General features: G+C 41.5%; 5 protein-coding genes across 6 annotated transcripts; 2 read left to right on the plus strand and 3 right to left on the minus strand.

Annotated features, from left to right (window-relative positions):
* Positions 1–200: 200 nt before the first annotated feature.
* p2rx3b (purinergic receptor P2X, ligand-gated ion channel, 3b) lies at positions 201–7,817 on the plus strand. The gene is made up of 12 exons (XM_044027706.1): positions 201–732; positions 2,914–3,049; positions 3,136–3,207; positions 3,643–3,712; positions 3,820–3,913; positions 4,067–4,144; positions 4,236–4,377; positions 4,914–5,050; positions 6,143–6,236; positions 6,517–6,582; positions 7,423–7,500; positions 7,585–7,817. Exons 1-12 carry the CDS (start codon positions 611–613, stop codon positions 7,702–7,704), a joined length of 1,209 nt encoding a protein of 402 aa, XP_043883641.1. The 5' UTR covers positions 201–610; the 3' UTR covers positions 7,705–7,817.
* Positions 7,818–9,196: 1,379 nt separating this feature from the next.
* On the minus strand, positions 9,197–11,844 carry si:dkey-9i23.8 (parapinopsin). The gene is made up of 8 exons (XM_044029358.1): positions 11,813–11,844; positions 11,301–11,440; positions 11,150–11,213; positions 10,624–10,749; positions 10,400–10,538; positions 9,937–10,089; positions 9,532–9,628; positions 9,197–9,425 (listed from the first exon to the last, which is right to left on the minus strand). Coding segments are annotated over exons 1-8 (936 nt in total). The 5' UTR covers positions 11,814–11,844; the 3' UTR covers positions 9,197–9,209.
* Positions 11,845–12,539: 695 nt separating this feature from the next.
* ndufs8a (NADH:ubiquinone oxidoreductase core subunit S8a) lies at positions 12,540–17,308 on the plus strand. The gene is made up of 8 exons (XM_044028107.1): positions 12,540–12,597; positions 13,678–13,732; positions 14,269–14,334; positions 14,931–15,020; positions 15,198–15,306; positions 15,539–15,602; positions 15,694–15,822; positions 16,204–17,308. Exons 2-8 carry the CDS (start codon positions 13,690–13,692, stop codon positions 16,333–16,335), a joined length of 633 nt encoding a protein of 210 aa, XP_043884042.1. The 5' UTR covers positions 12,540–12,597; positions 13,678–13,689; the 3' UTR covers positions 16,336–17,308.
* A 686-nt stretch (positions 17,309–17,994) lies between these two features.
* Positions 17,995–21,961, minus strand: LOC122770889 (zinc finger protein 239-like). Of its 2 annotated transcripts, XM_044028091.1 has the most exons (3): positions 21,618–21,961; positions 20,398–20,485; positions 17,995–20,022 (listed from the first exon to the last, which is right to left on the minus strand). In XM_044028091.1, exons 2-3 carry the CDS (start codon positions 20,413–20,415, stop codon positions 18,901–18,903), a joined length of 1,140 nt encoding a protein of 379 aa, XP_043884026.1. In that variant the 5' UTR covers positions 20,416–20,485; positions 21,618–21,961; the 3' UTR covers positions 17,995–18,900. The 2 variants fall into 2 exon arrangements, with proteins under 2 accessions (XP_043884026.1, XP_043884024.1); XM_044028089.1 differs by having other exon boundaries at positions 20,398–21,961.
* A 539-nt stretch (positions 21,962–22,500) lies between these two features.
* Positions 22,501–24,971, minus strand: LOC122770891 (interferon-induced protein with tetratricopeptide repeats 1B-like). Its single transcript, XM_044028095.1, has 2 exons — positions 24,704–24,971; positions 22,501–24,185 (listed from the first exon to the last, which is right to left on the minus strand). Exons 1-2 carry the CDS (start codon positions 24,706–24,708, stop codon positions 22,883–22,885), a joined length of 1,308 nt encoding a protein of 435 aa, XP_043884030.1. The 5' UTR covers positions 24,709–24,971; the 3' UTR covers positions 22,501–22,882.
* Between the last annotated feature and the right edge of the window lie 1,643 nt (positions 24,972–26,614).

Consider the following 26,614-nt stretch of genomic DNA (forward strand, 5'->3'; position numbering starts at 1 on the left):
AGAATAAAACAGGAACCACAAGACAACAACTAAACACCAGCAACTTTCTTGGTCATGACACCAATGGTAGTCATAACTTTCAGTGGTCACACAATAACTGTAGAAATGCAGAAAAATGCTGCTCTCTGTGTATTCCTTTTACTTAGTTTCTTGGTTTGTTGGTAAATAATGTTTTTATAGATTATGTTTTGATTTTTTTGTAAAAATCTGTGGATGAAAAAACCCAAAACAAACATACGTAGATTATGCACTGAGTGGAAGAAGGGAGGAAGGAATTCAGATAATCATGAAAGAACCAGAGAGACAGAGAGAGTGAGAGGGGGAGGGAGGAAATAAGACACTGGAAGAAAAGGTGAAGACAGATCATAGACACAAGCGTTCAACACACGACTCGTCAGTGGTCATCATACATGAGCATTAGCTGAGACTCTGGATTTTCTTTTTTCCATGAATACGAGGACATATCTTTAATCCTCTCCCTGTTTTTCTGGCATCAGCCACAGTTTGGGACAATCACTGCTGACGGACACACAAACAAAAAAGCCGGATTTTCTTTGTTTTTCAGAATTTTTTTAGTTTATCGTTCTACACTCACACACACATTGCAAGAATGTGGTCTTGTATCACAGACTTCTTCACCTATGAAACCACCAAGTCAGTGGTGGTGAAGAGCTGGACCATCGGCATCATCAACCGCGTTGTCCAACTTCTCATCATCACTTACTTCATTGGGTGAGTGCCCGTGTTCCTTCTTGATTCTTTAATGGAATTATACACTGTTTACAAGAGTCTGGTTCACATTTGTTGGATTCCAAACTAGAAGTGAAGGTTAGACTGTAAGACAAATGTATTTTTGATGGACAATAGATAAAGTGAAAAGTGAAAAGCAGTTGAAGGAAATTGGGACGCATGACATATATATCCAGGATATACTTTATGTGTACTTTGTGTTGTTTTACTCGGCGAGACGGCAGTGTCACAATTCCCATCTTTAAGTCCAAGTGGTTGTCAAACAAACACTGCGAGAGATGTCCTTTCAGTGTTAAATGAAATATACTGTTTATTTTGTTGTAATAATAATGAAATAAAATAATATAACACACCAAAAAATCAATATAAAGCAATCTCTAATGTGGTTTTATGTCGCTGAGAATTATACATCATTTCAAAGCATTAAAATTCAAATTAATGCTTATTTCAAGTAGAAAGTACATTTAATTCAATGTGATTTTACAACAGAAGGCAAAGAAGGCGTTTAAACACATCAATTGTAAACTCATGTAGAAACAGATGCACCCAAGTGCCCAGTGTAGGAGCCACATCTGTTTATTTGTGAGTCTTTTAGGTTTTGTCAGGTCTCCATTGGTGGCGGTATAGCGCTTTCTTTATAGTTACAGGTGTAGACAATGGGGTATGGGGCGGAAGATTACACGTTTTTTACCGCTCACTCACTCACCTCACTCCTTTGTTTCCAGTAATATCTTTATTAGTTTCTTTTTTTGCATTAATCCAGTCATGTTTTGTTGTTACTTGTTTGTGTCAATTAAATGTGAGTGCAGAGTGACTACAGGAGGGCAGAATCGTTGCTAGACCCAGTTTTAAGCTTTTTTGGTTAAATGTGGAGACAGTCGCGAGAGATCGCAGCACAACAGGTAGCTTGTTCTGCAGCAGAGGAGCAGTGATACCGGCCACTCACTCCTCCTTAATCTGATTGTGAGGGCGGTCAGAAGAAGCTGATGCGGTTGTAATCAGAAATGATTGCCAGGCTTAAACATTAAGTGGACTGCTAAAAGGATTTTGAAGGTCGTTCAGTTTGGTGTCAGAAGTCTTGCTGCTGTGTTCTGGATGATGATGATCCTCTGTCTGAGCACGTGTCTCACAGTTTGACCCTCACTGTATGAACAATGAACCATTGGTGGTCTCCTTTGTCAATCAGCAGGTGGCTTCTATACTGAAGATGGAATACCTCAAATGGGCAACTGTGATGTATAGGATGATGATGTCAGATAACCTTTGTTGATCCTGCTCTTCTGAGGGCAGAGGTGTTGTTCTGAAACAAGCAAACTGCAGCGCTTGATCTGATGCTTGACTTGTAACAAATAAAAATCCCTTTGTTCGGTACGAGTCAAGTGTCAGCGGAGTTTCTCTCTACACCATCAATTCATCACCTGTTGTTCTAAAGAAGAGCAAACGACAGGGCTACACAGAGACAAACAGACGTCCACTCTCACATTCACACCTACGGTCAATTTAGAGTGTCCAATTTGCCGAATCCCCAAATCTGCATGTTTTTGGACTGTGGGAGAAAACCCCCACACACACAGGGAGAACATGCAAACTCCATACAGAAAGGCCTTTGGGTCTTCTTGCTGCAAAGACAAGAGTGCTCACCTCTACATCAACCCTGTGGCCCCTCTTATCTCCAGTGTAGGACAATCTTAACGCTTGAGCATACCAAGACATTTTGGACAATCCTATGCTTTGAGGAAGGTCCTTTTCTATTCCATCCTGACTGAGCCCCAGTGCACAAAGCAACGACTATAAAGACATGGTTTGATGAGTTTGGTGTGGAAGAAGTCGACTTGCCCCGCACAGAGCCCTGACCTCAATCCCATCCAGCACCTTTGGGGTGAACTGGAGCAGAGATTGCAAGCCAGAACCTTCTCGTCCTTATCAATGCTCGACAGAATGAATGGACACAAATTCACCATAGAAACACTTCAACATCTAAAAGGAAAGTCTTCTAAGAAAAGTGAAAGTTGTTAAAGCTGCAACCAACTCCATATTCAAGTTCTGTATATGTCATTATAGTCTCTGTTGGTGTAATGATCAGACGTCCAAATACTTGAGGGTGTTTTGGTCGTGTTGGTGAGTCACAGATGAAGTCACAGTGTGTGTGTGTGTTTCCTTCAGGTGGGTCTTTGTCCATGAGAAGGCCTACCAGGTGAGAGACACGGCCATCGAGTCCTCGGTGATGACCAAGGTCAAAGGTTTTGGAATCTACAACGACAAGGTCATGGATGTAGCCGACTACGTGACTCCAGGACAGGTACGCGGGTGGCTGCATGTGCTAATCGGTGACTGGACTGTGCATCAGTGATAGTGATGTGTCACGTGTCTGTGTGTTTACTACAGGGAGCTTCAGTGTTCTGCATCATCACCAAAATGATCACGACAGAGAACCAAGTCCAAGGATACTGTCCTGAGGTCATTATAAGCATTATAAGCAAGAATTATAAGCATTTTTATAAATGATTGTTTAATAAATGTAATAAAAATTATACATATCTAATTATAAAACTCTTCACCATCAGAACAATTCTACGATCATTCACTTTACTAGTCTTGGTCTTCCAGGACTTTTGGTGTTCCTGAGTTCACCAATGCATTGTACCAAATTGTTGATTTGGCCACTGCTAATGTTTCGGCTGTCTCTCTGATTAGTTTATTTTGTTTTCTCAGTCGAATGAATCAATGACAACCGGACAACAAATTCAACACTTCAAGCTACCCACGTGTTTAGCTGTGTTCGAAGCACAATCTTTACAAGTTATTCCTCATCGTAAAGGTGACTGACTCATCATTGTTTTACAACCTTTTTTATTTAACCCTTTTTTTTAATTTCATAACTGGATGTTACAGAGTGAGAAGAAGTATATATGTACCCAGGACAGTAACTGCACCAGATACCTCAACAAACCAGGAGGATATGGTGAGACCTCACGTCTGTCACGTTGTCTTCTTCAATCATGATTGATATTACGATTATAAAAAAAAAAAATCAGTTTTTATTTGTTCACATTTTCTTTTCCTCTGCAGGAATTCTCACTGGGAAGTGTGTTCCCTTCAATGCCACCATCAGCATGTGTCAGATAAAAGGGTGGTGTCCTGCTGAGATAGACACCATCAAGACGTAAGACAACGCCGTGCAAAAATATCCTGTGCAGTCCCTTTAATTATAGTTATTAGTTAGTTATAATTTAGTTATAATTTCATAAGAAAAGAGCAAACACATTGATGTTCGTGTGTGTGTGTGTGTGTGTTCCTCCCTGTGCTTCTCTCGCAGTACACCAATGATGGAAGTAGAGAATTTTACCATTTTCATCAAGAACAGCATCCGCTTCCCAACCTTCAACTATACCAAGTATGATTTAAATCATGATGATGACGAGGACGATGATACTTGAGTCTGACTCGCTGACATGATGTGTGTGTGTGTGTGTGTGTGTGTGCAGGGGGAACTTCCTTCCGACTATCACTGGAGCTTACATCGCAAAATGTAACTTCGACAAGGTCAACAACACCTACTGCCCCATCTTCAGGGTGGGAGACGTCATCCGCTACGCACAGCAGAACTTCACCAAACTGGCAGACAAGGTGGGGTCAGGAGACTGCAGTACAGTGCATGCTCTACAACTATGACATCCACGTAGATTTTATGGCGCTTTTCGGTCACAAGGGTCTAGCACTACTCGGCTCGACTCTACTCGTGGTTTTCTATGCGACACAAACACACACCAGTGAGGTGTAACTGAATCGCAAGTATTCAGGATTTTTGAGTCTCTTTAGCTTTGATGGACATTGTTGTGTCAGACTCATGACTCTCCAGTGACGACACTCTCTGACCAATCGGTGACCGGCAGTCTGCTCACGTCACATTGTAGTATCGGCTCAGTTCGCTTGGAACCTCGTCAGAGCAAGGACTAAAAAAAAGCACCAGGTACCAGGTTCTGTCACTGATGGAAAAGCAAAGAATCGAGTCGAGTCGAGCCGAGCAGTGCTAGAACTGTTTCCATGTTACATGTAAGTAAGCCGTCAGGTTCACGTCACTCATGACCTCAACATAAGGAGTTGCACGAACGTTTCATTCCAAACCGACGCGGTTGAACTCATCATTTTGAAATGTGTGTCAGGGAGGAGTGATCGGAATAAAGATCGGCTGGATGTGTGACCTGGACAAGTCAGACGACCAGTGTAACCCGTCTTACTCGTTCACACGACTGGACGCCTTGTCGCAGAAGAACGCTATTTCACCTGGCTACAATTTCAGGTACAACGCTCTGCTGTGACGTTCCATGTGTTCAAGTCCAGAAAACCGTCATTAAATTTTGCAGAAACTTGCCACGTACAGCGACGTTAGGCTGAAACATCCTTGCACGTGAATGTTTTGTACTGGTGTTTAACATGTTTTATCAGGCTGTTGGCAATGAGATCCCATTACACCAGATATACAGTTACAGTTATGCAAGGACTTGGCATTTTTCTCTTTACTGGTACAGTAAATTGGATTTTTCTTTGAGAGCAATATTAATAACCTCTTATCATAAGGTAAATCAAGTAATCTGAGAGAGAAGAACACTTCCACATCTCCTCTGAGCTCCGTTCACTCCTTCACAACCAGCATGACGGGAAGCTTTGAACACATTGCAGTTCAGAGAAAGAGCAGATGCTACTGTTGGTTTTTTGACTACAACTACTCTGTCTTCAGGTCCCTTTAGTGGAATTATTGCTAATCCGTCACTGGCAACAACTACCAAATCTGCAAAGATACTTAATTAAAGGGAAAGAGTCAGTATCATAAACATGTGTCAGTATCAGCAGATACAGAATATCTCAAGTCATCTGTCCTTGTGAGCTGTCATCTTTAAACATAAGTATTTGAATTTTATTTGTATAGCCAAATCACAACATACATTATCTCAAGGCTCTGTACAAAGACAACATCGTTGAGATCAGAGAAACCCAACAGTTCACACAGTGAGCAAACACTAAAGGCATCAGCGGAGAGAAAAAAGGGGGTGGAGACAAAGGACAAGAGGGAGGTGAGGTAGAGACAGAAGAGAGAGACCAGGAGCAGACGTGACATGTTTATAGAAGTAAAATGTATACTGATATCATCTATAATTATAGCATAATAAAAATGTTGATGATATGATAATAATAATAATAATAATAATAGCCTCAAAACTGGATCTGGATCCTGCAACCTGCATGATGAGCACACACAGAGCAAGAGCGTGCGAGAGAGAGAGAGGAAGGAAAGACAGAAACAAAGAGTAATTTAACAATAAACCTTTTTTTTTTTTACAAATCCTGTTACTTCAACTTTTATATAAATGTTGTTACTTGTCTTTATTGACAGGTTTGCCAAATACTATAAAATGGAGAATGGGACGGACTACCGCACTCTGGTCAAAGCCTACGCTATCAGGTTTGATGTTCTGGTCAATGGAAACGTGAGTATATGGTGTTCACTCGTTACAGCAAATATAAATGTAAATACAACACACCAAAGACACAGCAGAGGTGCTAGCACATATTAGCAAGCTAGTTACAGTACATGGAAATGCTTCTTCTGATATTTTCTGTAACTGTTATTTCAAACTTGAATAAGTGTATGTGACCTTTCATAACTCGGGCCCACTGCTTCATCTGATGGTGCTTTCCACTATAGTCTCACCATGTCAGACAGACAAGATCTGCTGAGATCAGAATCATTCTTCCTTTTGTTTGTAGGCGGGGAAGTTCAACATGATCCCAACACTCATCAACATGGTGGCAGCCTTCACATCAGTAGGAGTGGTGAGTGGCTTTGTTTTACTTCCTCAGAACTGTTTACTCAACCCTGAAGAGGGTTTTTTTGGACATTCTATGAAGGTTCTCCAGCCAGAACCCCAACATTTAAAGTCTGGTTAATTTCTTGAGTGAGAGGACGGAAGACGACAGCAGGAGTTCTGAGTCTTGCCAGGGTTCCCACACATGGGATGACATCATATTCAAGGACTTTTCAAGGACTTTCCATGACCATGTTTCCTCAAACTCAATGACCGAATGTGCTGACACAGCTTGAGATGGGAGGACAAATTGTAAAAGCTTGTCTTCGTCCATGATGGCGTCCACTTTTATTGATTTGCAGCACGCTCTGCTGCATCTGTGTGATTGGTCAAAGTCAGTCTTTGTCATTTAGTCTTTGGTGAAACAGAGATGTTGGAATCTTCATTTTCCAGACATCACGTCGTCATTTGCTCTGTCTTTGCTTAACTTTACTCGCTCATTGTTCTGCACGGAATCTCACGTCAACGGTGGAGAGAGAGACAGTGGACAGCGTCCACAACACAGCTAGTAACTATGAGTCCACGTTTGTCCTGTGTCGGCCTCGTCTACCTACATCAAGCAACGCAGGGCATGAAACTTGTCTATTTGGGGTGATTTTCAAAAACTGTCAATGGCCAGTCAAATTCACAAACTTTTTAGGATGTCAAGGCCCTGTGGGAACCCTGCACCGCGCTATGGGATGAACTGGGCCTGAACTCGCTGAAAACTTTTGCTAAACCATGAGAGAAATGTATGATTTGAAAAAATTTTTAGGGAAGAATCAATACGTGTCAGTTACATTTTTGTTGTACGTTTGTTGCCACGTAGGGAACGGTGCTGTGTGACATCATACTGCTGAACTTCCTGAAAGGAGCTGAGCAATATAAAGCCAAAAAATTTGAAGAGGTAAAAATACCTGGTTCTTTAGATGTGGCAGTAAACATTAACTACATTCAATAACAATCTCTCTCTCTCTCTCTTGAACTGTAGGTGTCAGACAGCCCGATGGAAGGCAAAGGTTTATACCGCACGCAGCTGTCACTCAGACAAGACGAGACCATCATGAGGTCCAGCGACTCAGGAGCGTTTTCTATCGAACATTACAGCTGAACAGAACATCTGAGGAACCTTGAACTGACAAAAACTAATATTTAAGAAATAAACAAATATAAGCTTGTTGAATCTGTGTTTCTGGAAGAGAAAATGATTTTCTTTGCTTCTTTCTATTCTTCTATTCTTTCTATTGCTTCTTTCAAATCTATTTCCACGATGTGGAAATAGATTTGTGTCAATATTTTCAAACAACACTTTTCACGAAGCAAATAAAATATCGTTTCAATCATTCAAAAATATCGTATTTTATTGTTTGAAAATGCACATGTTTTTTACACTCCCTCACTTGTTCTGTACGCTCCCTCACTTTTTCTTTGTGCTCCCTCAATTGTTCTTTGCGCTCCCTCACTTGTTCTGTGCTCCCTCACTTTTCTTTGCGCTCCCTCACTTGTTCTTGCTCCCTCACTTGTTCTTTCTCACTTGTTCTCGCTCCTTCACTTTCTTTCACTTGTTCTTTACACTCTCTCACTTGTTCTTTCCTCACTTGTTCTTCTCCCTCACTTGTTCTTTACTCTCTCTCACTTGTTCTTTACACTCTCTCACTTGTTCTTTACACTCTCTCACTTGTTCTTTTCCCTCACTTGTTCTTTTCACTTGTTCTTTCCTCACGCTTCCTTGTTCTTCTCCCTCACTTGTTCTGTAAGCTCCTCACTAGTTCTTTACGCTCCTCTTGTTCTTTACACTCCCTCAATTGTTCTTTGCGCTCCCCCACTTGTTCTTTACGCTCTCTTACTTGTTCTTTATGCTCTCTCACTTGTTTTTGCTCCCTCACTTGTTCTTTGCACTCTGTCACTTGTTCTCCCTCACTTGTTCTTGGCTCCCTCACTTGTTCTTTTCCCTCACTTGTTCGCTCCCTCACTTGTTCTGCGCTCCTTCACTTGTTCTTTACTTACCCTCCCACTTGTTCCTCTCACTTGTTCTGCGCTCCCTCACTTGTTCTTTACGTTCCCTCACTTGTTCTTCCCTCACTTGTTCCTCCTCAGTTGTTCTTTCCCCTCACTTGTTCTTTGTTCACTCCCTCACTTGTTCTCTCCTCACTCCCTCACTTGTTCTGTACGCTCCCTCACTTGTTCTGTACGCTCCCTCACTTGTTCTCGCTCTCTCACTTGTCATTTGTGCTCCCTCACTTGTTCTTTGCGCTCCTTCACTTGTTCTTTGTGCTCCTCACTTGTTCTGTGCAGCTCCTTCACTTGTTCTTTATGTTCCTCACTTGTTCTGCTGGTATGCTCCCTCACTTGTTCTGTATGCTCCCTCACTTGTTCTGTACACTCCCTCACTTGTTCTGTACGCTCCCTCACTTGTTATTTGTGCTCCCTCACTTGAAGAATAGAACAAAAATGGATGCTGATGCAGAGGAAGGAGGGAACAAAAAATTTATGAATAGACTTATTTATATATGTTATTACATTAGATTATTCATTGTATTTCTTTATTTATAGCACAAATGTATAGAAAACATGACTTGTTTATATTTTATTTATTACAGGAGAATAAAATTGTGTTTAGAGCTGCAGGTGTTTAGTGACACCAGTGAGGACCGGCTCATCCGACCGTGCTCTCCTATTGGTCCACAGCAGGGCTAGACCCGCCTCCCTGAAGTCCTGATGGCAGCAGCAGATCAGAGGATTCAGACCACAGTCCAGGTATGACATCACCGACGACAGAGTCCTCAACCAATCAGGTGCTGGGGACAGGTCCAGTCGACCCAGCAGGATCAGCTGATCACACAACGGGAAAAACAACAAACAACAACGAAGACGGGAGTTTACACACGAGAGAGTGAGTGAGTGAGTGAGTGAGTGAGTGAGAGAGTGAGTGAGTCACCTCAGACACAACAAAGGGAGTGTAGCAGAGCATGTAGAAGGCCGCCAGTAGAGGAGTGACAGCAGACAGATCTGTGTCATCATCATCATCGTCATCACTGAGAGGAAGAACACACACACACACACACACACACACACTCTGCGTTGACTTCCATTCAGTTGAAAACTTAAACAAAAGCCTTTTCTCTCCTAATATTATTTCCAGATTTTTACAAGCTTTATGCTTAAGATCTGTGTGTAGGTTTAACATGAATTAATTTACCAAACATCTCTTTTTGAAATGATTTCTTTACCAAATTCAAATGGTCATTGTGTATGAATTGGCTCTTGTTGTGAGATTCACTGCTCTACACTGGAAAATCAACCAAGTTCAAATAGACATAGAAAACGACTTCTGCTGCTTCACCTGTTGGAGCCGTAGCATCTGAGCAGTGAGCAGAGGATGATGAGGAGGAAGGGGAGGAAGATGCAGAGGGAGAACGCACAGAGAATGTAGACCAACATGTCTGAGTAGCTGCTCTCCCAGAAGACGGCGCACAGCATCTCTGCACTGTCGTACCTGGGGGAAGTGGTTCTTGTCATCGTCTTATTTTAGATTTGAAACGTGGTCAGAAATGTGACGTCAACAGACTGCCGGCCACTGATCGGTCACTGGACGAGTCACAAGCTCGACGCACGTTTTCAGGATTTTTAAATCTTTTTCACTGCAGTTCGTCATTGTTTAGGACGTTGTGCTCATGACTCTTCCAGGATCCCAGGATATGACCCAGCAGGGGGTCATGTGGAGGATAAAGTGAGAGAGAATGAATGAATGAATGGATGAATAAACACTTTCAATTGCCCTCTCACATACAGCACATATACCTCACCTGATCCAGGCGTAGACAACGGGGACGCTCCCAAACACGACGCCGCTCACCCACGCCGCCAAGCATGCTGTCGCCGTGACGACAAAGAGAGCGCCTCGCGTGGACGCCGTGCCGATCGAGCGCTGCACACAGAGAACTGCTGTAAAAGTTAGAGTAGAACTCAGTTATTTATGGAACAAAAGCAACCAGAGATTCAGCATTGAGACGTCTGTGATCTTTGGTACCGATGCTCCCGATAGACGAGGTGATGAAGGCAAACTTCAGCAGGCTGACGACCTCGCACCACGGTGACCTCTGACCTCCTGTCAGCACAGCCATCAGGGAGCCGGAGATGATGAGAAGGGAACAACCTAAAAAAAACACGTGGTTTGAGAACCACAGATTTAGTCCAGTTTGGTCGCATTCACACCAGGATAATTTCACACCTTAATTTGGTTTGGTTCACTTTCACCAAACCGCCTGAACAACGTCACGCAGTTACAACAGTTGTTTGTTTGGAGCAATTATTGCCTGAAACGAGCACTGACCAGGAAGAAAACAAGCACGAGGAAGAAGGAAAGGAAGTTTGAGCCCGGTATGAGCAGCAGGGCGAGGCAGCAAGCGTTTTAAAACCAAAAGGTTATTATTTGTGTATCTGTGCGTTTGTGTATTGTGTGTGTTTGGCATGTGCTTTTCTCCAGGCTCTCCGAGTGAGTGAGTGAGTGAGTGTGTTGTACTTGTGTGATCCTCTGGTGTTGGTGTGATTTATACCTAAATCAGACAAGGTGAGACTGATGAAAGGAAGCCAGTAGCGGCAGCAGAACTGACCCCTGCACTGAAAATGAAAAGATGAAAGAGGAAAATAGGTCACTACTATGATAGAAGAAGTCCCCATTTCCCCTGATGGTGTTCTGTACTTTACCATGACTTTGACCAGTAGAACAAGACAGTTTCCCACGACTCCCATGAACGTCTCCAGTGCCAGTGTGGCCACCAGCAGCCACTTCTCTGGCTCTGGCCACAGATTTTCCATGAACACAGTCTCATTGAACCATTCAGTCACTGCAGGAGCACAGCACAGTTTACGATATCATATCATATAGTGTATATGGCAGAATGAGGAAGAAAATGTGATTTCACTTTTCAGAGTTTCTGCTACGCCTTGTTGAAGGTCTGAGGAGCATGACCACACTGGTTTGAGATGATCGAGAGGTAACAATAGATAAAATAACCACACTTTATAACTCAGGTATAAGGAAGACCATCTCTGACTATACGAGTGCTACTCCTGCCACTTTATTAGGTGTCATCTGTACCTAATAATGTGGCCAGCGAGTCTTAATGGAATGTACTGTGCAAATGATTTAGAAATATTTAGTTTTTAACATGATTTACGTGTGTTTTGTATGAGACAATGAGGTTAAAATCACTTACTGTTGTAGTGAGCTCTCCGTCCGTCCACAGCCTTCAACAAAAGCCTCTTATGTGTTTGTGGTGACAAGCTCAGATGGACGTGTCATCAAAACCATTGTCAATTAAAAAACACATGCTCCATTAACTTCAGTGACGCATGTGTGTGTGTGTGAGGGAGAGAGATTATTTACTTCCTACAACTTTGTCCACCACTATAATACGAGTTTCTCACAATTGTGACTTAATTTCTCATCATTACGACTTAGTATCTTACAATTGCAACAGTATCTTTTAAGTAGGACTTAATATCTTACCAGCATGACTTAGTATCTCATAATTGTGAATAAGTATGTCAACATTTTTACTTAATATCTTACAATTATGACTTAGTATCGCATAATTGTGACATAGTAGCTCATAATTAAGGCTTACTAATATATATTATATTTATTGGGAAATGGGCATCCACACAAAAAAACAGGACTTGGGTTTTCCTTAGTAATTTCTATTTTATTGTTTTTCACAATCGCATCATTTATTTACATCAACCAACATTATTAATAATAAATACATACTCACACGACCGTAATTTTTTATTAAATTAATTAAATAAGATAAATAAACATAACAAGTTCAACAAAACTACGTGCATACACATGTACAACGATATAAATTAAAAAAACAAAAACAAAAAACAAAAACGTAATGGCTTGACGTAATATGCATTGGAACTTCCGGTACGCGCACGGTCCGTCCCCTTAATTCGTCCGCTGTTCTGGTTCAGAAGGCCAAATAGCGACGTTTCGGTGAGTTTTAAAGCGTTTCAACTTATTTAACACTGTTTCTTACACGGAATTATTTTCACCACAGTAACATATCTAACCTTTACTAAACTGTTTGTGTTCGTGAAGTGATAAGATTAGCCTTTGGTTCTTCTGGAAGGAGCTTTGCGCTAAAGTCCTTGACAGTGTGTGCGCTAACCGGCTGCTAACGGTGCTAGCTTGGCACTGAGCAGTAAACACTTGACAAAATAAAAACAAAGTCAGGCATATTTGTGAGCTCTTCTATGTGTGCGAGTGTTAACTCGGTGAAGTGAAGTGAAGTGTAGTGGACGTGGACGTGGACATTTGCGTTGTTGACTCATGTCATTGAGTCGTGTAGTGCACACCGGGGTCAGCGTCAGGGCTAGCTTAACTGCCGAGTGTCAATTAAGTTCGTCCCCTGAGTGTCAGCTACCGGCCACTTTATCAGGTACACCCTGTTAGAGTTGTTTTGGACTCACTGGTGTTTCGTTTCAAGAACGAGCTTAATTCGTGTGTTAAATGTATTCAGCAAGATGCTGGAAATATTCCTCTGGGAGTTTGGTTCATGTTGCGATGAAAACGGCAGTATGTAACGGCGATGTAATGGCAGCCTGTGGCCAAATGATTTCTTTATATATGCGTTATATGGGGCAGAGAAATGAAGAAAATCTTCTCATTTAAGAACATGAAAAAAGCTTCAAACCCTATTAATCGATCATCAAAATAGTATTTTCTACAAACTCTGATCAAAATTCTTATGTAATTGTCCTGACAGCACAGGCTGCCTTCAAAGGTCGTCTAATTTACAGAAAATACATATTAAGAAATATGAATATGGCCCCTGGTAAGTAAAAGAAATGCACGTGATTGTTGGCAAATAGTTTTAGAACTTTTCATGAAATGGCTCATTTGCACCACTGATTATTGTTGATTTTGTTTGTTTGTTCTATCTATCTGTCTGTAAATTGAAAACACTGTGTAGAATTGTACTACAGTGCAGAGTATTCAAATTTATTAGTGTGGGTCGTTGTGCATTTGTCCAAGCAACAACCCTAATTTGTCATTGTTTGTGTCTAATTTCAGTTCAAAAACGTCATGGCTGCAACACTGCGTTTACTGCATTGTGTGCCAAGACCAGGTAAGATCGGAATAATTCCTAGTTAATTCCCTGTGGTGGATCCATAGAAAAGTCGTATTCGCGACCTTAAACTGAATACACATACAACACAACAACGTATTATACTCAAGTTACAGGAAGTATGGCTCCAACTTGCTATTATTTTTGTTTGTTCCAGAAAATGTTGATTGATGTGTTTTCCCAAAACAATTTAAACCGATTCATTGATTTATTGCTGTAGTGTTTACACACCTCTGCACTAAAACAAGTACATTAAGCATACGTTTATCAACTGCTGCCTCTGTTAGTAAGTAGACCACCAGCTCCTGTGTCCCTGCAAGCTAAACACAATTAAGAGTGAGAAAATGCACTGAACGCATTTAGTGTTGTTACAGACGTCGTTGTTATTAAAATCTGTTTTCCCTCCCGTCTCTGCTGGCAGACATTTTTTTGGTCAGAGTGTCCGAGTCCCAGGGGTTGGTTTTAGAGAAACGTGCTGAAAGATGACGTCACTGACGGCAGTATTTATGCTGATATACTCTTATGTTTAACTGCAGGCTCTTTGGTGACCAGCCAGAATCTGGTGAGGTCCTTCAGCATCTCCATGCAAAGGGGAGGATTCAGTAAGTACAGCAAAACATACATATGTGAGATAATACCAGAGAGCTGATTATTATAAACAATAGTTGTACCATGTACAAATATAAGCCCATAATACATGTACATAAATAAGGGCTGCATCTTATTTTAATAATCAATTCATCTGTCTAATTGTTTCTCGATTAATCGAGTGATCATTTGAATATGTTGATTTCTTTGTTTTATGGAGCAAATAAACCAGAAAAAAACACTGTCCACTGTCTCTCTCTCTCTCTGGCGTTGATGTGACATTCCGTGCAGAACAATGAGCGAATAAGAGAGAGAGAGAGTAAAATGGTGACGTGATGTCTTGGAAATGAAAATTCCAAGATCTCTGTCTCACCAAAGACACATTTACAAAGACTGACTTTGACCCAACATCCCAAGGACATCACTTCGCCATCATGGACAAAGACGCTTAGTGAATGTGAATGTGCTTTGTTGGCACATTCACTCCTTAACTTAGGGGGGAATAGGTCCTGGATAGTCCTTGAAAAGTCCTTGAATTTAATGTCAATTCAAGTGTGGGACCCCAGGATGTGTGAAATACATGTTAAATCTGACCTGTGTGTGTCCACAGAGTATGTGAACGCTCAGGAGATCGCCACAGACATGAAGTCCATAACAGACCGAGCTGCTCAGACGCTGCTGTGGACGGAGCTCTTCAGAGGTCAGCTCAACCACACACACACACACACACACACACGGGTTCTGGAGCTGTCCTCGTAGCAACAACAAACAAACCCGCTCTTTCATGGCTGGAGCCTCGCTCTGTTCACATTCTTATTGTGAATGAGTCATCATTGTTATTATTGTTGATAACATTATGAATGATGTTTTTTGTCAGGTCTGAGCATGACCATGAGCTACCTATTCAGAGAGCCCGCCACCATCAACTACCCGTTTGAGAAAGGCCCACTGTCGCCTCGCTTCAGAGGAGAGCACGCACTGCGCAGGTGAGAGAGAGAGAGAGTTCACTGGTGTAATCTAACACACACACACACACACACTAATGCTGTGTGTCCATCATGGTACGGTTTGGTTTGGCACAGTATGGTTTGGAGCAGGTAAAGTCCTGGTTCAGGTTTGCGTTTCAACTGAGAACAGTATCTTTACGTAGTTTACTTAAGCAGTTAGTTTACAGTTAGAGTAAACTGAACGACATGTTTGTAATGATGTTTACACCAGGTATCCATCAGGAGAGGAGCGCTGTATTGCCTGCAAGCTGTGCGAAGCCATCTGCCCTGCACAGGTGTGTACACAATACACACACACACAGACTGAAAGGACTTAACATGAGTATCCATAGTAAGCAGCAGATCATCATCACCCTCTCTCTCCAGGCCATCACCATCGAGGCTGAGACTCGCGCAGACGGCAGCAGGAGGACGACTCGCTACGACATCGACATGACCAAATGCATCTACTGTGGCTTCTGTCAGGAGGCGTGTCCTGTGGATGCCATCGTGGAGGTGTGTGTGTGCGCACGATAGCTCAGTTCTTACTCATCTCAGTGCTCTCACTTCGGATTTTATTGTCGCCATTGTCGTGGAGTATAACCGTGTTCTCTGCAGTTCGATAAATAGGAAACTTAAGAGAGCAGTAGACAAAATCCTGGAGGTTCTGCTAGATGTTTAAACTGTAGACCATGGAATGAAAAACGAAGGCACTTGGTCTTCAGGTGAAGTTCTATATGAATTATATATTTTAAAACTAGGGCTGTAACTAACGATTATTCTTATGTTTGACGAATGTGTTGAGTATTTTCGTGATTAATCGAGTCGTCGTGCGGTTCATAAAATGTCCGTTGGTGTTTCCCAAACACTGGTTAATTGTCTTTTTCTCTCACACAGGGCCCCAACTTTGAGTTTTCCACCGAGACTCATGAAGAGCTGCTGTACAACAAGGAGAAGCTGCTCAATAACGGAGACAAGTGGGAGGCAGAGATCGCGGCCAACATACAAGCCGATTACCTGTATCGATAGTCACGCACACATTGTACGTCCATACTGTACATAATGTAAGGAGACATCAGTGTCGTCTCATCCTGACATGATGGACATGTTTCTGTTTAGAATTTGTTTCCTGTAGCATCATATATTTATTGTTAAATGACGAATTAGGGCTGCAACTGACGTTATTTTCATCATCCATCGATCTGCTCGTTCGTCTCTTGATCAGTAGTTTAGACGCGTTACAACGCAGGAGAAACTGGTGGAATGTATCAAATCTGTTTCCCAAACCTCAAAATGAATGCATCCCTAAAATGTCTTTCGTTTTGTCCACGAACCAAAACATTGTTTTACCGTCACAGAAGAGCGAAGGAACCAGAAAATGTCCACAGTTTAAGGTCCAGTATGTTAAATTTAGGCATGAGCTGCAGATAAAATACTTCATATTTTAGTGTACAATAAGAGAGACGATATATCACGATAGTATTTGTATGGTGCATATTGCGATATACTCACGCAACAGGTCGAGTGAGAGTGAGCACTTCACCATCTAGTGGACTGACGCACAAATTGATTTTTCTTGTTGTTGGAAGTTTTACAAAAGCCCACAATGGACAAACTAAATGTGTTTTGATGCTAACTGAAGGCTCCACAGTTTCTCCTCCACACCTGCAACAGGAAACTAATAAATCTAACATTTATTATGAATCTGAAATCACAATTTTTATTTCCTGCCCCCCCCCAAAAAACTCACAGAAACTAATTGACTGTGAAAATATTTGGCGTATGATTTTAGTGTTCATCCCTTGGATGAGTCTTACACTGACTTGTGTGATCATCGGTGGTCTCCACTGCTGAGACCCTGTGTGGACCATGTGATGTGGACTTGATCCCGCTGACCCCCGATGTCCCACACACATGGATTATTGTTTGTGTCCAGCGTGTCAGTCCACCAGCTCAGTGTTTTCCGCCCTGAATCAAATCAAATAAAAAAAATGTAGTGGGAGAAAATGTGAGGGATTCTTTACTTTTCCTAAAGTTTCTAGTGCGTCACACATTTTCATAAACACACATTTAAGCTGTCTGGACCTGAAAGGAGAGAAAATCAGTTTTAATTTTAGATTAAAGAAGAGTAAATAATATTAGGGGGCGGGCACTGTTGCCTTACAGTATGGAGTTAACATGTTCTCCCCATCTGCATGTGGGTTTTCTCCGGGTGCCCTATGTCAGCTGGGATTGTCTCCAGCGACCCCTGGGAAGGTTTGTACAAAAGTTTAGCTTCTGTGTGGGAAAAAAAGATGCTATTTTTGGAAGAAATCTTTAACCGGCACCCAAAATTTCCCATAAATTGATGTTTAGCCTGGCTAATGACGTAGAATGACTACGAGATTGTACAGACCTACAATGCTTGTTGTAGTTTTCTAGGAGTGAGGCAGTCTCCTAATGACGTCTGACAACGACTCGCTTAAAATGGGAGGCGACGGCCGACTGGAGTGACAGCTGCTCTTCAGTGGCCGCCAAGTTGGATGTATACGAAAGCTGCCAGACGCCGCTTCTCTTGCGCTTCACCCAGGCAAGACAATTTTCATGACTTCATACAGGTAAACGTGACAAAAATGTTAAATCTCAATGTATTTCCAAATGCACTCGTTTCACTGAGTCTGTGTATCTTACACACATTCAAACCCTCTCTTCATTCTTAATTCCTTTATTGAAACGTTCATTTTACAGAACATGTTCGTATGCTCCAACACTGATGGTGTCATTTTCCATCTTCCACAACAACATTGCATTTTCAGATCGCACAACCCACCTCCTCCCTTTCCAGTCAAATAGATAGTAATCATGTATAAAATATACAATAATAGAATACACTTGACAAAGTACAAACAAGTTACAAGAGGAGTAATTTGAAACACGTGCTCGTAGTTTCATATTTACAGACGTCAGAAGACAAAAGCTCTTATTGCACTTTTCCAACTCTATTTCATCAACACTTTAATTTCAAGTGTTTCCATCTGCAAGTTGAACCATAGAACAACCACTTACATATAGAATACAATCCCAGTACAGGATTAACGAATGGTGTCAATGAGTCAACTGGCATAATAATAAAGGCTAACAACCACCGTGACAGACAAGAGTATTGAGGCATGTCGGGTTAAGGTGGAGCTTGACACCTGTTGAGTTTGGTCAATATTATCACAGGCTCTTCTTTGCCGCGTTAATAAAAGTTGCCAGGACCGTGGGTGGCGCTGTAACGCTACACCAAATACTTTTTTTCTTTTTTACTTAAAAAAATCATCTGGCGACTTTCCGATATAAACCTAAATACTTTCCGATATCCAATCTCCAAAGCACAAGACGATGAATGACAGCACAAGAGAGGCGTGGGAATATGAGGTTAAGTAGCGTATTCACTGTCTCCACGGAAACGCAAGGCCAGCATCCCACGTGTTTACAAAAAATAGTTTCAGGTCTCTCCTAAAACGCAGTTTCCGTGTGGATGGCCCCTCAGCAGGGTTAGGACAGACAAATGCAGCCCGAGTCACACACTCATGGGCACCATGTTGTTCCAATACCACACAGACATGTACTTCAAATGATTGACTGTTGTTGGTTGTTAATGGTTGGTGCCATTGTCGAGCAGGTCCTCGTCTGCTCCTCTCTGGTGATCGCTGTTGAACGGTCTTCATCGAGTCTGACGCAGCGGTGTTTCTTCAGAGTGTGTGAACGTGTGAACAGCCTCTTGCACTGTGAACACCAGTAAGGCTTCTCTCCGGTGTGGACGCGCTTGTGGCGGCCATAACTGAAAGAACTGTTGAAGCATTTCCCACACTGGTCACATTTGTACGGCTGCTCCCCGCTGTGGATACGAACGTGGCGCATGTGGTTGCTGGGGCGACCAAAGCATTTGCCACATTCTTCACACTTGTACGGTTTCTCTCCGGTGTGCGTGCGCACGTGGAGTTTGTATGTCTTTGAGATGGAGAAACTCTTGTCACATAACTCGCACTGGAATGGTTTCTCTCCTGTGTGGATGCGCAGATGTGACTTGTAGTTCCCGAGCTGGGAGAAGCTCCTCCCACACTGGTCACAGCAGTATGGCTTCTCTCCGGTGTGGACGCGTAGGTGTATTTTGTAACTACTGACGTCGTTGAAACTCTTCTGACATTGTTCGCACTCGTAGGGTTTCTCGCCTGTGTGGTTGCGCAGGTGCAGGTTAAAATGTCCTGACTGGGTGAAACCTTTTCCACAGAAGTCACACTGGTAGGGTTTCTCTCCACTGTGACTTAGCAAGTGTCGCTTGTATGAACTTAAAAAACTGAAACTCTTTGGACACTGGTCACAGCAGTAGGGCTTCTCTTTGGTGTGGACGCGCATGTGTATCTTGTATATACTGAAGTACGTGAAAGTCTTTTCACACTGGACACACTGGTACGGTCCATTGTGGTCACGCAGGTGTTTTCTGTAGGAGCTCTGCTCGCTGAAATCCTCCCCGCACTGGTCACAGCGGTACGCCGTCTCTTCCGGGTGAGTATACAGGTGGAGATTGTACGCGCTCAGTTGGCTGAAACTGCTGCCGCACAGCTCGCAGTGATGGAGTTTCTCTGCGTCGTGGGTGATTTCGTGTCTTCTCAGACTGCAAATCCGGCGGAAACATTTCCCACAGCTCTGACACTGATGGGGTCTGCTTTCTTCTTTGTCCTCCTGTTTCAACTGAGGAGAACACCAAGGCAAGTGGAGTCAGAGTGGCAGTCAACATAATTCTAAAGCTATTAAAGACTTAAGAAGGTGTAGATTTTTATTTTATTATGTATTTTTCCTTTGTGTCTCTGTTGGTAGTCAATGACTAATGTGCCACTAACGTACAACATTTAAAATGAAAAACTGAGAAAAAGGCAAGGGTTTCTATTGCTTATTATGACTCATGATTAACTGACAGTTGGCTGTTAACTTGTTTAAATATTGGTTAAGGACAGTAATATGGCCGTTTAGACATAAGGCTGTGTTTTAGCGCCCTCTGCTGCTACTGAGGAAACAAAATCATCCATAGGCATCATTTCTTTGCAAGTCATTCTGTACAGTGCTCACCTCTTCAGAAGAATTCATTTCATTTCTTCATCTGTCGAACTCCTCCAAATCTTCTCCTCAGCAGGTGTGAGCTCTGAAATGATTGTCGCTACAACAGCGACGGTGTAAATACAGACATCGAATGGTCAGACTGTCCCATATCTCAGCGTAGTGCTGCCAAACCAGTGAAATGAAAACTGAGGGACGTGGTTCATTTACAAGATTCCACCTCAAGCTCAGGTCGAGATGAGGAGAGATTCTGCTGTTATTAAACATTGTGGATGAAAGTAGTCTGAACAGCCGGTGATGGTGTCAAATCTCAATGATCAGATTACAACATATGGCACAACAGGTCAGGGATCCACTTCTGCCAAGGACCTATTCATCTCAAATATACAGTATGTACTATACTATACTGAAAAAGACCTGTATATTGTTCTAACAATAAACCATTGTATATTATAGAGATAAAGATCAGCAACAGCATTTTAGCCGAGTCACTTTTTATTTCTACTTCACAAGGGACGAGATGAGAATTATTCTTGTCTTTGAAATTGCTTGAAATGGGTGTAGGTGGTGAATGTGTTGTCAACAAGTATCGGACTGATAGTGGTCGATATTCAAATAAAAAGTGACACTGAGCCATCTCCAGCTATAACATGAAACGTTTATTGTTTAAACTAATAACTTTTCATGTTATGATATTGACTGGTTTCTATTTTGCTGGTGTGGCAGCATTACATTTCTGACAAATGTGACAACTGTATATATATATATATATATATATATATATATATATATATATATGTGTATATATATATATATATATATTTTTTTTATTTTTTTTTTTTGCCTGGTCAAAGTGTAATAACATAGCTATAACTAAATAGGTCATCGAAATGTAATCAAATATATCTCTGTCCTTTCAAACTATTAACATTAAGAGCAACTGATTTTTCCCGCATTGTCAAATTTAGCCATTTTATATTAAAACCCGGTTTGCAGGTGTACCTAATAAAGTGGCCAGTGATTGTATGCGGAGACGCCGAATCGGCTGCATTCTAGCGTCACGAGCTAACGGGGCTAACACGGATTAGTGCGAGGAGGCTGACTAAATACGCCACACTTACACGGTCAAATTAATCAGTAAACAGGGTAGTTAGCTAGTTACTAAGTTACTAAATCGTCCTGGGGCTTCACATCCAGCAATACACGGCAAGAAATCAGAATGGAGCCTGTACCCGTTTCTCTCCAACGATCCCCTCTCTGCTAGCAGCGGTGTCGCTACGCAAATGCCGCCATTTTGGAAAGTGATGCCACGATGACGTCATAGCTGGAGAGAGCTAGTTTTATTTTAAATGTGGTTATTTTAGACGGGAAATGTTATATTAATGCACGTAAATGGGTGAAAAGAAGAGCCATAGTTCGAGAGTTCAACAGTTAGAAACCTAACATGTTGTGTTAACATAATTTACCAAAAGGTATCAAACAAACAACCTTTTTTAAATGACATTTATGACCTACAGTGGCAATAATTTTAATTTATTTTTTACGAATGCCACCGTCTGTAATCCCTGGTGATTACAATTTATTTTGAAAATCCGGTTTAAAAAAAACAATTTGAGGGATGAAAAAAAGAACTTTTTGGCCAGAAAACATCAGAGCAGTAAAGTAAAGTAACAATAAAAAGACATACATCTCTTTGCGATTTTTATTTAGTAAGATACACCACAAATATATGTATATAGTTTTGAGTTGTGTTTGTGGTTATTATTTTGTAATTCTGTTCATGACAAATGAATTATTGGTGTCAATTTTGTTGAATTAAGTTTTTTTGGTTTTATTGAAGAAGAAAGAAGTCCAGTCAGCTGGTTAATGCAAAAGAAATCTCTAAACACAAAATATCTATAATAATTATTATTATAATAATAATTATATATGTATATATGTATACATATATGTATGTATATATATATATATATATACTTATATATATGTATGTATATATATATATATATATATATATATATACATATATATTTATATATACAGTATATACATATACATGTAGTTTTGATGTTGAATTCAGTTTTTGTTTTTAATGAAGTCCAGGTTCATGCAAAATAAATCTCTAAAAACTCAAATCTTTATTCAGATTACACCACAAAGCAATACAGCAATATTTTTACTTCTCAAAAACAGAGTGTAAGCAGCATTAATTTTTAAATATAATGCAATTAATTGTTACATGCATGTCATTAATTAATTATCACCAATCTTTACTGCAATAGAGAATAAATGATGATTTAAGATTGATATTTGTCAAACACTCAAAGCTATTATATTTGTTTTCATCCCAGTTCAGTAGAAGTAATGGGAGACTACATCCAGGAGAGCAGTAAAGCTACATTACCAACTGGTGTAAAACACTAAACAACATGACATCAACATCAACTGAGCTGTTTGCTATGGAAGAAAAGTGATGTCATGAGGATCACTGTGATGTTCACAGTCTGTCCAGAAACTGCTCAATTTCACGGCTCCTTCGATTCCTGCCTCTGTCTCTGATCTTCTCCAGAGCTTTAATGCTGTTCTGTCGATAGAACGACTCGTGCGGTATCTTCGCCGCCCTCATGTGATAATCCACCGATCCGTTGCGGTCCTGTCGTTCGAAGTTGAGAAATTTTGCATACGTGTTGTAAAGCACCTGCTTGTCTGCAGGTTGCAGGTCACGTTTGAGCAGCTCCCGGTATATGTCCTCAGCTTCACCCAGGCCGTGAGGGGACTTTGCGTACACATTTGCGAGGTCCATTCTCTTGACAAAGGAAGAATGTGGGTAAAGAGAAATCACCTGCTTGTGGAGACTGATCGCTTTATCGATCATTTGCGGTGTTGGGCGACTGCCCCTTGAATTGATCTTCCACTTGTAACAGAGTGCCAGGCATCTTTTCAGATAACGTTCGTCTGGATGGTTTTGGAGAGCCTCCTCTGCCAAGGCTGTAGCCTTGTCAAAAGACTCATTGCCTCTGTAAATCCGTAGTATCACTTTGAGTCCGCCGTAGCTGCTGACGGGATTTCCCAAAATCTTTGTTGCCAACTCACTTGCTTCATCTTTAACATCTTCTCCTCTGCTGGCACGCTGCTTAAGGCACACTGCAGCAAGGTACAAGTTCTCTGGATCCTGTTCCTTGGCATTCTGCATTCTCTCCATGAAGTCTGCCTCTAGTTCGTTCTCATTGTGCTTATGAATACTGGCCAACCCTAACAGATGGCTGGTCTGCCACTCCACCATGTCTGGCCGCATCTCGATGGCTTTCTGGAAGTATTCGCCTGCCAGTACCTTTTGTTCTCTGCTGAAGTTCAGCAGAGTCCAGGCTTTTTCAGCACAGATCTCCGGGTGCAGCTCGTCCTGTGATGGAGATGGGAATTCTTCCAACAGGGCAGTGACCTTTGACAGGTAAGCCTGACTCTCTGCTTCCTCACCTTGGAGATGGTGCAGCCAAGCCAGATTTCCATAGTTCACCAGCAGCCATGGACCCCGGTCTGCGTCTCTTGTTCGGTTTAGAGCTTCTGTAGCCTTGCTGAAGAAACTAATGGCTTCGTCGGCTTCATTGGTTCCCAGCTGGAAGTGGATGTAGCCCTGCAGGTTGTAAATGTGACCCAGCCAACAGTTTCCTTCATCAGTTCCGATGTCCTGCAGCTTCTCCCTGAGTCGTAAAAGTTTGGTCTTGTTGTCACCCAGGTCCCAGGTGAAGTGGCACTGCAGCTTTTTCAGTTTGGCCTCCATCGTAGTCTCACTCTTTGCGGCGCTGGTGGAGATTAATGACATTAAAACATTGTCACTATGTTGACAGAATATTCTCAGAGTGGCAATTTTACATTTATCTCTTATTTATTGACAGAAATTAAATATACTGTCCATATTTCTACGACCCCTGCGTTCAGTTACTGATCTGAGAGTTTTTTCAGTTTCAGCCAGAGATGTGATCTATGCAAATGAAGAAGAATGTCACCCAATCTTTAAAAATTGGAGCACCCAATGGCTGACATATGACAGTTTTTCTCTTTTTCCCATCATGGAAATATAACACAGTTTAATAAATGATAAACAAAACAGTGTTTGGTCTGTCTCCCCAATCTGCATTTTTCCCCTATAGGAAAATAATGAGTATATTCAAGTTCTGCCCATAAACATTTCTAAAACGTTTCTAAACCACACCTTAAAACAAAGGTATCTCTGAGATTCTTCATTTTTATTATAATTATATTATCAATAATAATAATAATAATAATGATAATAATGATAACATGAATAACATGAATTCACCTCATCCTCAGCTGTTTCCTGGCCTCTGTGGTCAACTCGTCTGGTTGTAGCTGGATTAGTATTGGGATCACTGTTATAGCGTAAGCAGCAGTTTCTGCAGCAGTGTTTCGGATGAGGAGCGGAGACGCTTTTATAAGGACGTCGCGACACGTCGCGCGAAAGACGCGAGTTCGGTGCAGGGGCGATGCGCGGTGAGGCGAACTGAGCGGAAAGACGGCCCATTCCGCGGAGCTGAGCGCTAACACCAGAGCACACACCTGAGAGGAAGTGGAAGAAAACACCTATGTTCGCAGCAAGCCGCCTCTTGGCTTTGTTTTGACCCGTCAGCAGCACAGCCTGCTTTCGCGCGACTGACGCGAAGCGAACTTCCGTCGTTCGTTCAGTCACGAGACGCCTGTAACTTTCGTTTCTCCTGAAACTGGAACCTAACGCTCAGAGAGAGGAAACGGCCGTAACTCCGCAGTGACGCCCTTTAACTTCAATGAAATGACAAATATGTTTTGATGGACGCATTACGTCATACACACACAGGTTTGTGTAGCTATTCTTGACAGTGGGTCCCTGTATGTTTTGACCATTCGTTGTTTCGTGTAATTAGCCTATTTGTTTCTCGACGCTCCTCTTGGCTTTTATTTTGATGTATTTGCTTGTACTTTTGGGTCACCTGACTTCCTGTCCTTCACTTCGTTCCTCAGATGGAAAAAAAGGCAAATTAAGACCCATTTCACATCAACAGTGAAAAAAACAGTATGAAGGATTTCCCACCTACCACTGCTATTCAGGCTGCACAATTTCTGTTTCATTTTGTACATTTGTTACAGCATGATCAAAACAAATTCCTCCCAGAAAACCAACCCTTTCAAGCTACATTTTAAAATGAACGATAACTTCATAATCAAAAGTATTTTTTATTTGATTTTTAAAGTTTCATCAATCTAAATATTATTCAAGAACGCCTAAAATGTATTAAATGGTTATAAAGGTTTATGTATAAAGCCTGCACTGCCTGCTGGTAGTTCACTGTAAGTGTTTTGTGTAAGGGGAGTTTACCCCCTGAATTACCTGTACACGTCATTGTAAATTGTGAGGCATTGTGGATTGCCCCACAATCTTGCTTGAGAAGCCATCAATTGCCAGCACGTGAGTGACCCCAAACATGACCAGGATTTTGTGACCCATATACATATGCAGCATTATATGGAACCAGGTTAAGGTTCCTTGCTCCTTACAAAAACCTCATTACATGATAAACCATACATGGTAACGCTTTACAGTGAATAATTGAATATGGAAGTAAATCTGTGTCATTGGATTTAGAAATTAAAAAGCCATTGAATTTTCAGCACTGAATATTTATGCATTGAAATTATGTATCTGAATATTTTGACACTGAATTTAACTCTTTATTTTTCAATGTTCATAAATTCAACAGGCCAAATTCGGCTTCAGGTGTCATGTATCTGATAGGTCGACATAATATCCATCTATATCTATCAGGTATATATATATATTTATTCATTTGTGCATTTCATTTTACCAAAGTCAGTTTCTGTTTGATGAAAACGAGTCTCACGACTGAGATGACGTTATATGTGATTTGATTTAACTGAGAGGGAGTAAGTAACTGCTGAGTCATGATTTTGTTTCCCCTGAGCATTAGGTTTCTGTTTCAGGGAAACAAGTATAGGCAGGGATAGGCAGATCATGAGATGGTGGGCAGTTTTATAATGATACAAAATGTGGTAATAATACTGGGACTAACATCATAGGGCTCAAAATAAAATGAATCAAATGTAATTAAAGTTTAGTTTAGCTTAGTTTATTAGTTTAGTTGACAGGGACCATGTACAGAACCAGGTCTATACCAGAGTTAGCTGAATAGGTAATTTGCAACTGTGGTCCCTGGGCAGG

This window comes from Solea senegalensis, linkage group LG6 (genome assembly GCF_019176455.1).
Source record: "Solea senegalensis isolate Sse05_10M linkage group LG6, IFAPA_SoseM_1, whole genome shotgun sequence".
In the NCBI taxonomy this organism is placed as follows: Eukaryota; Metazoa; Chordata; class Actinopteri; order Pleuronectiformes; family Soleidae; genus Solea; species Solea senegalensis.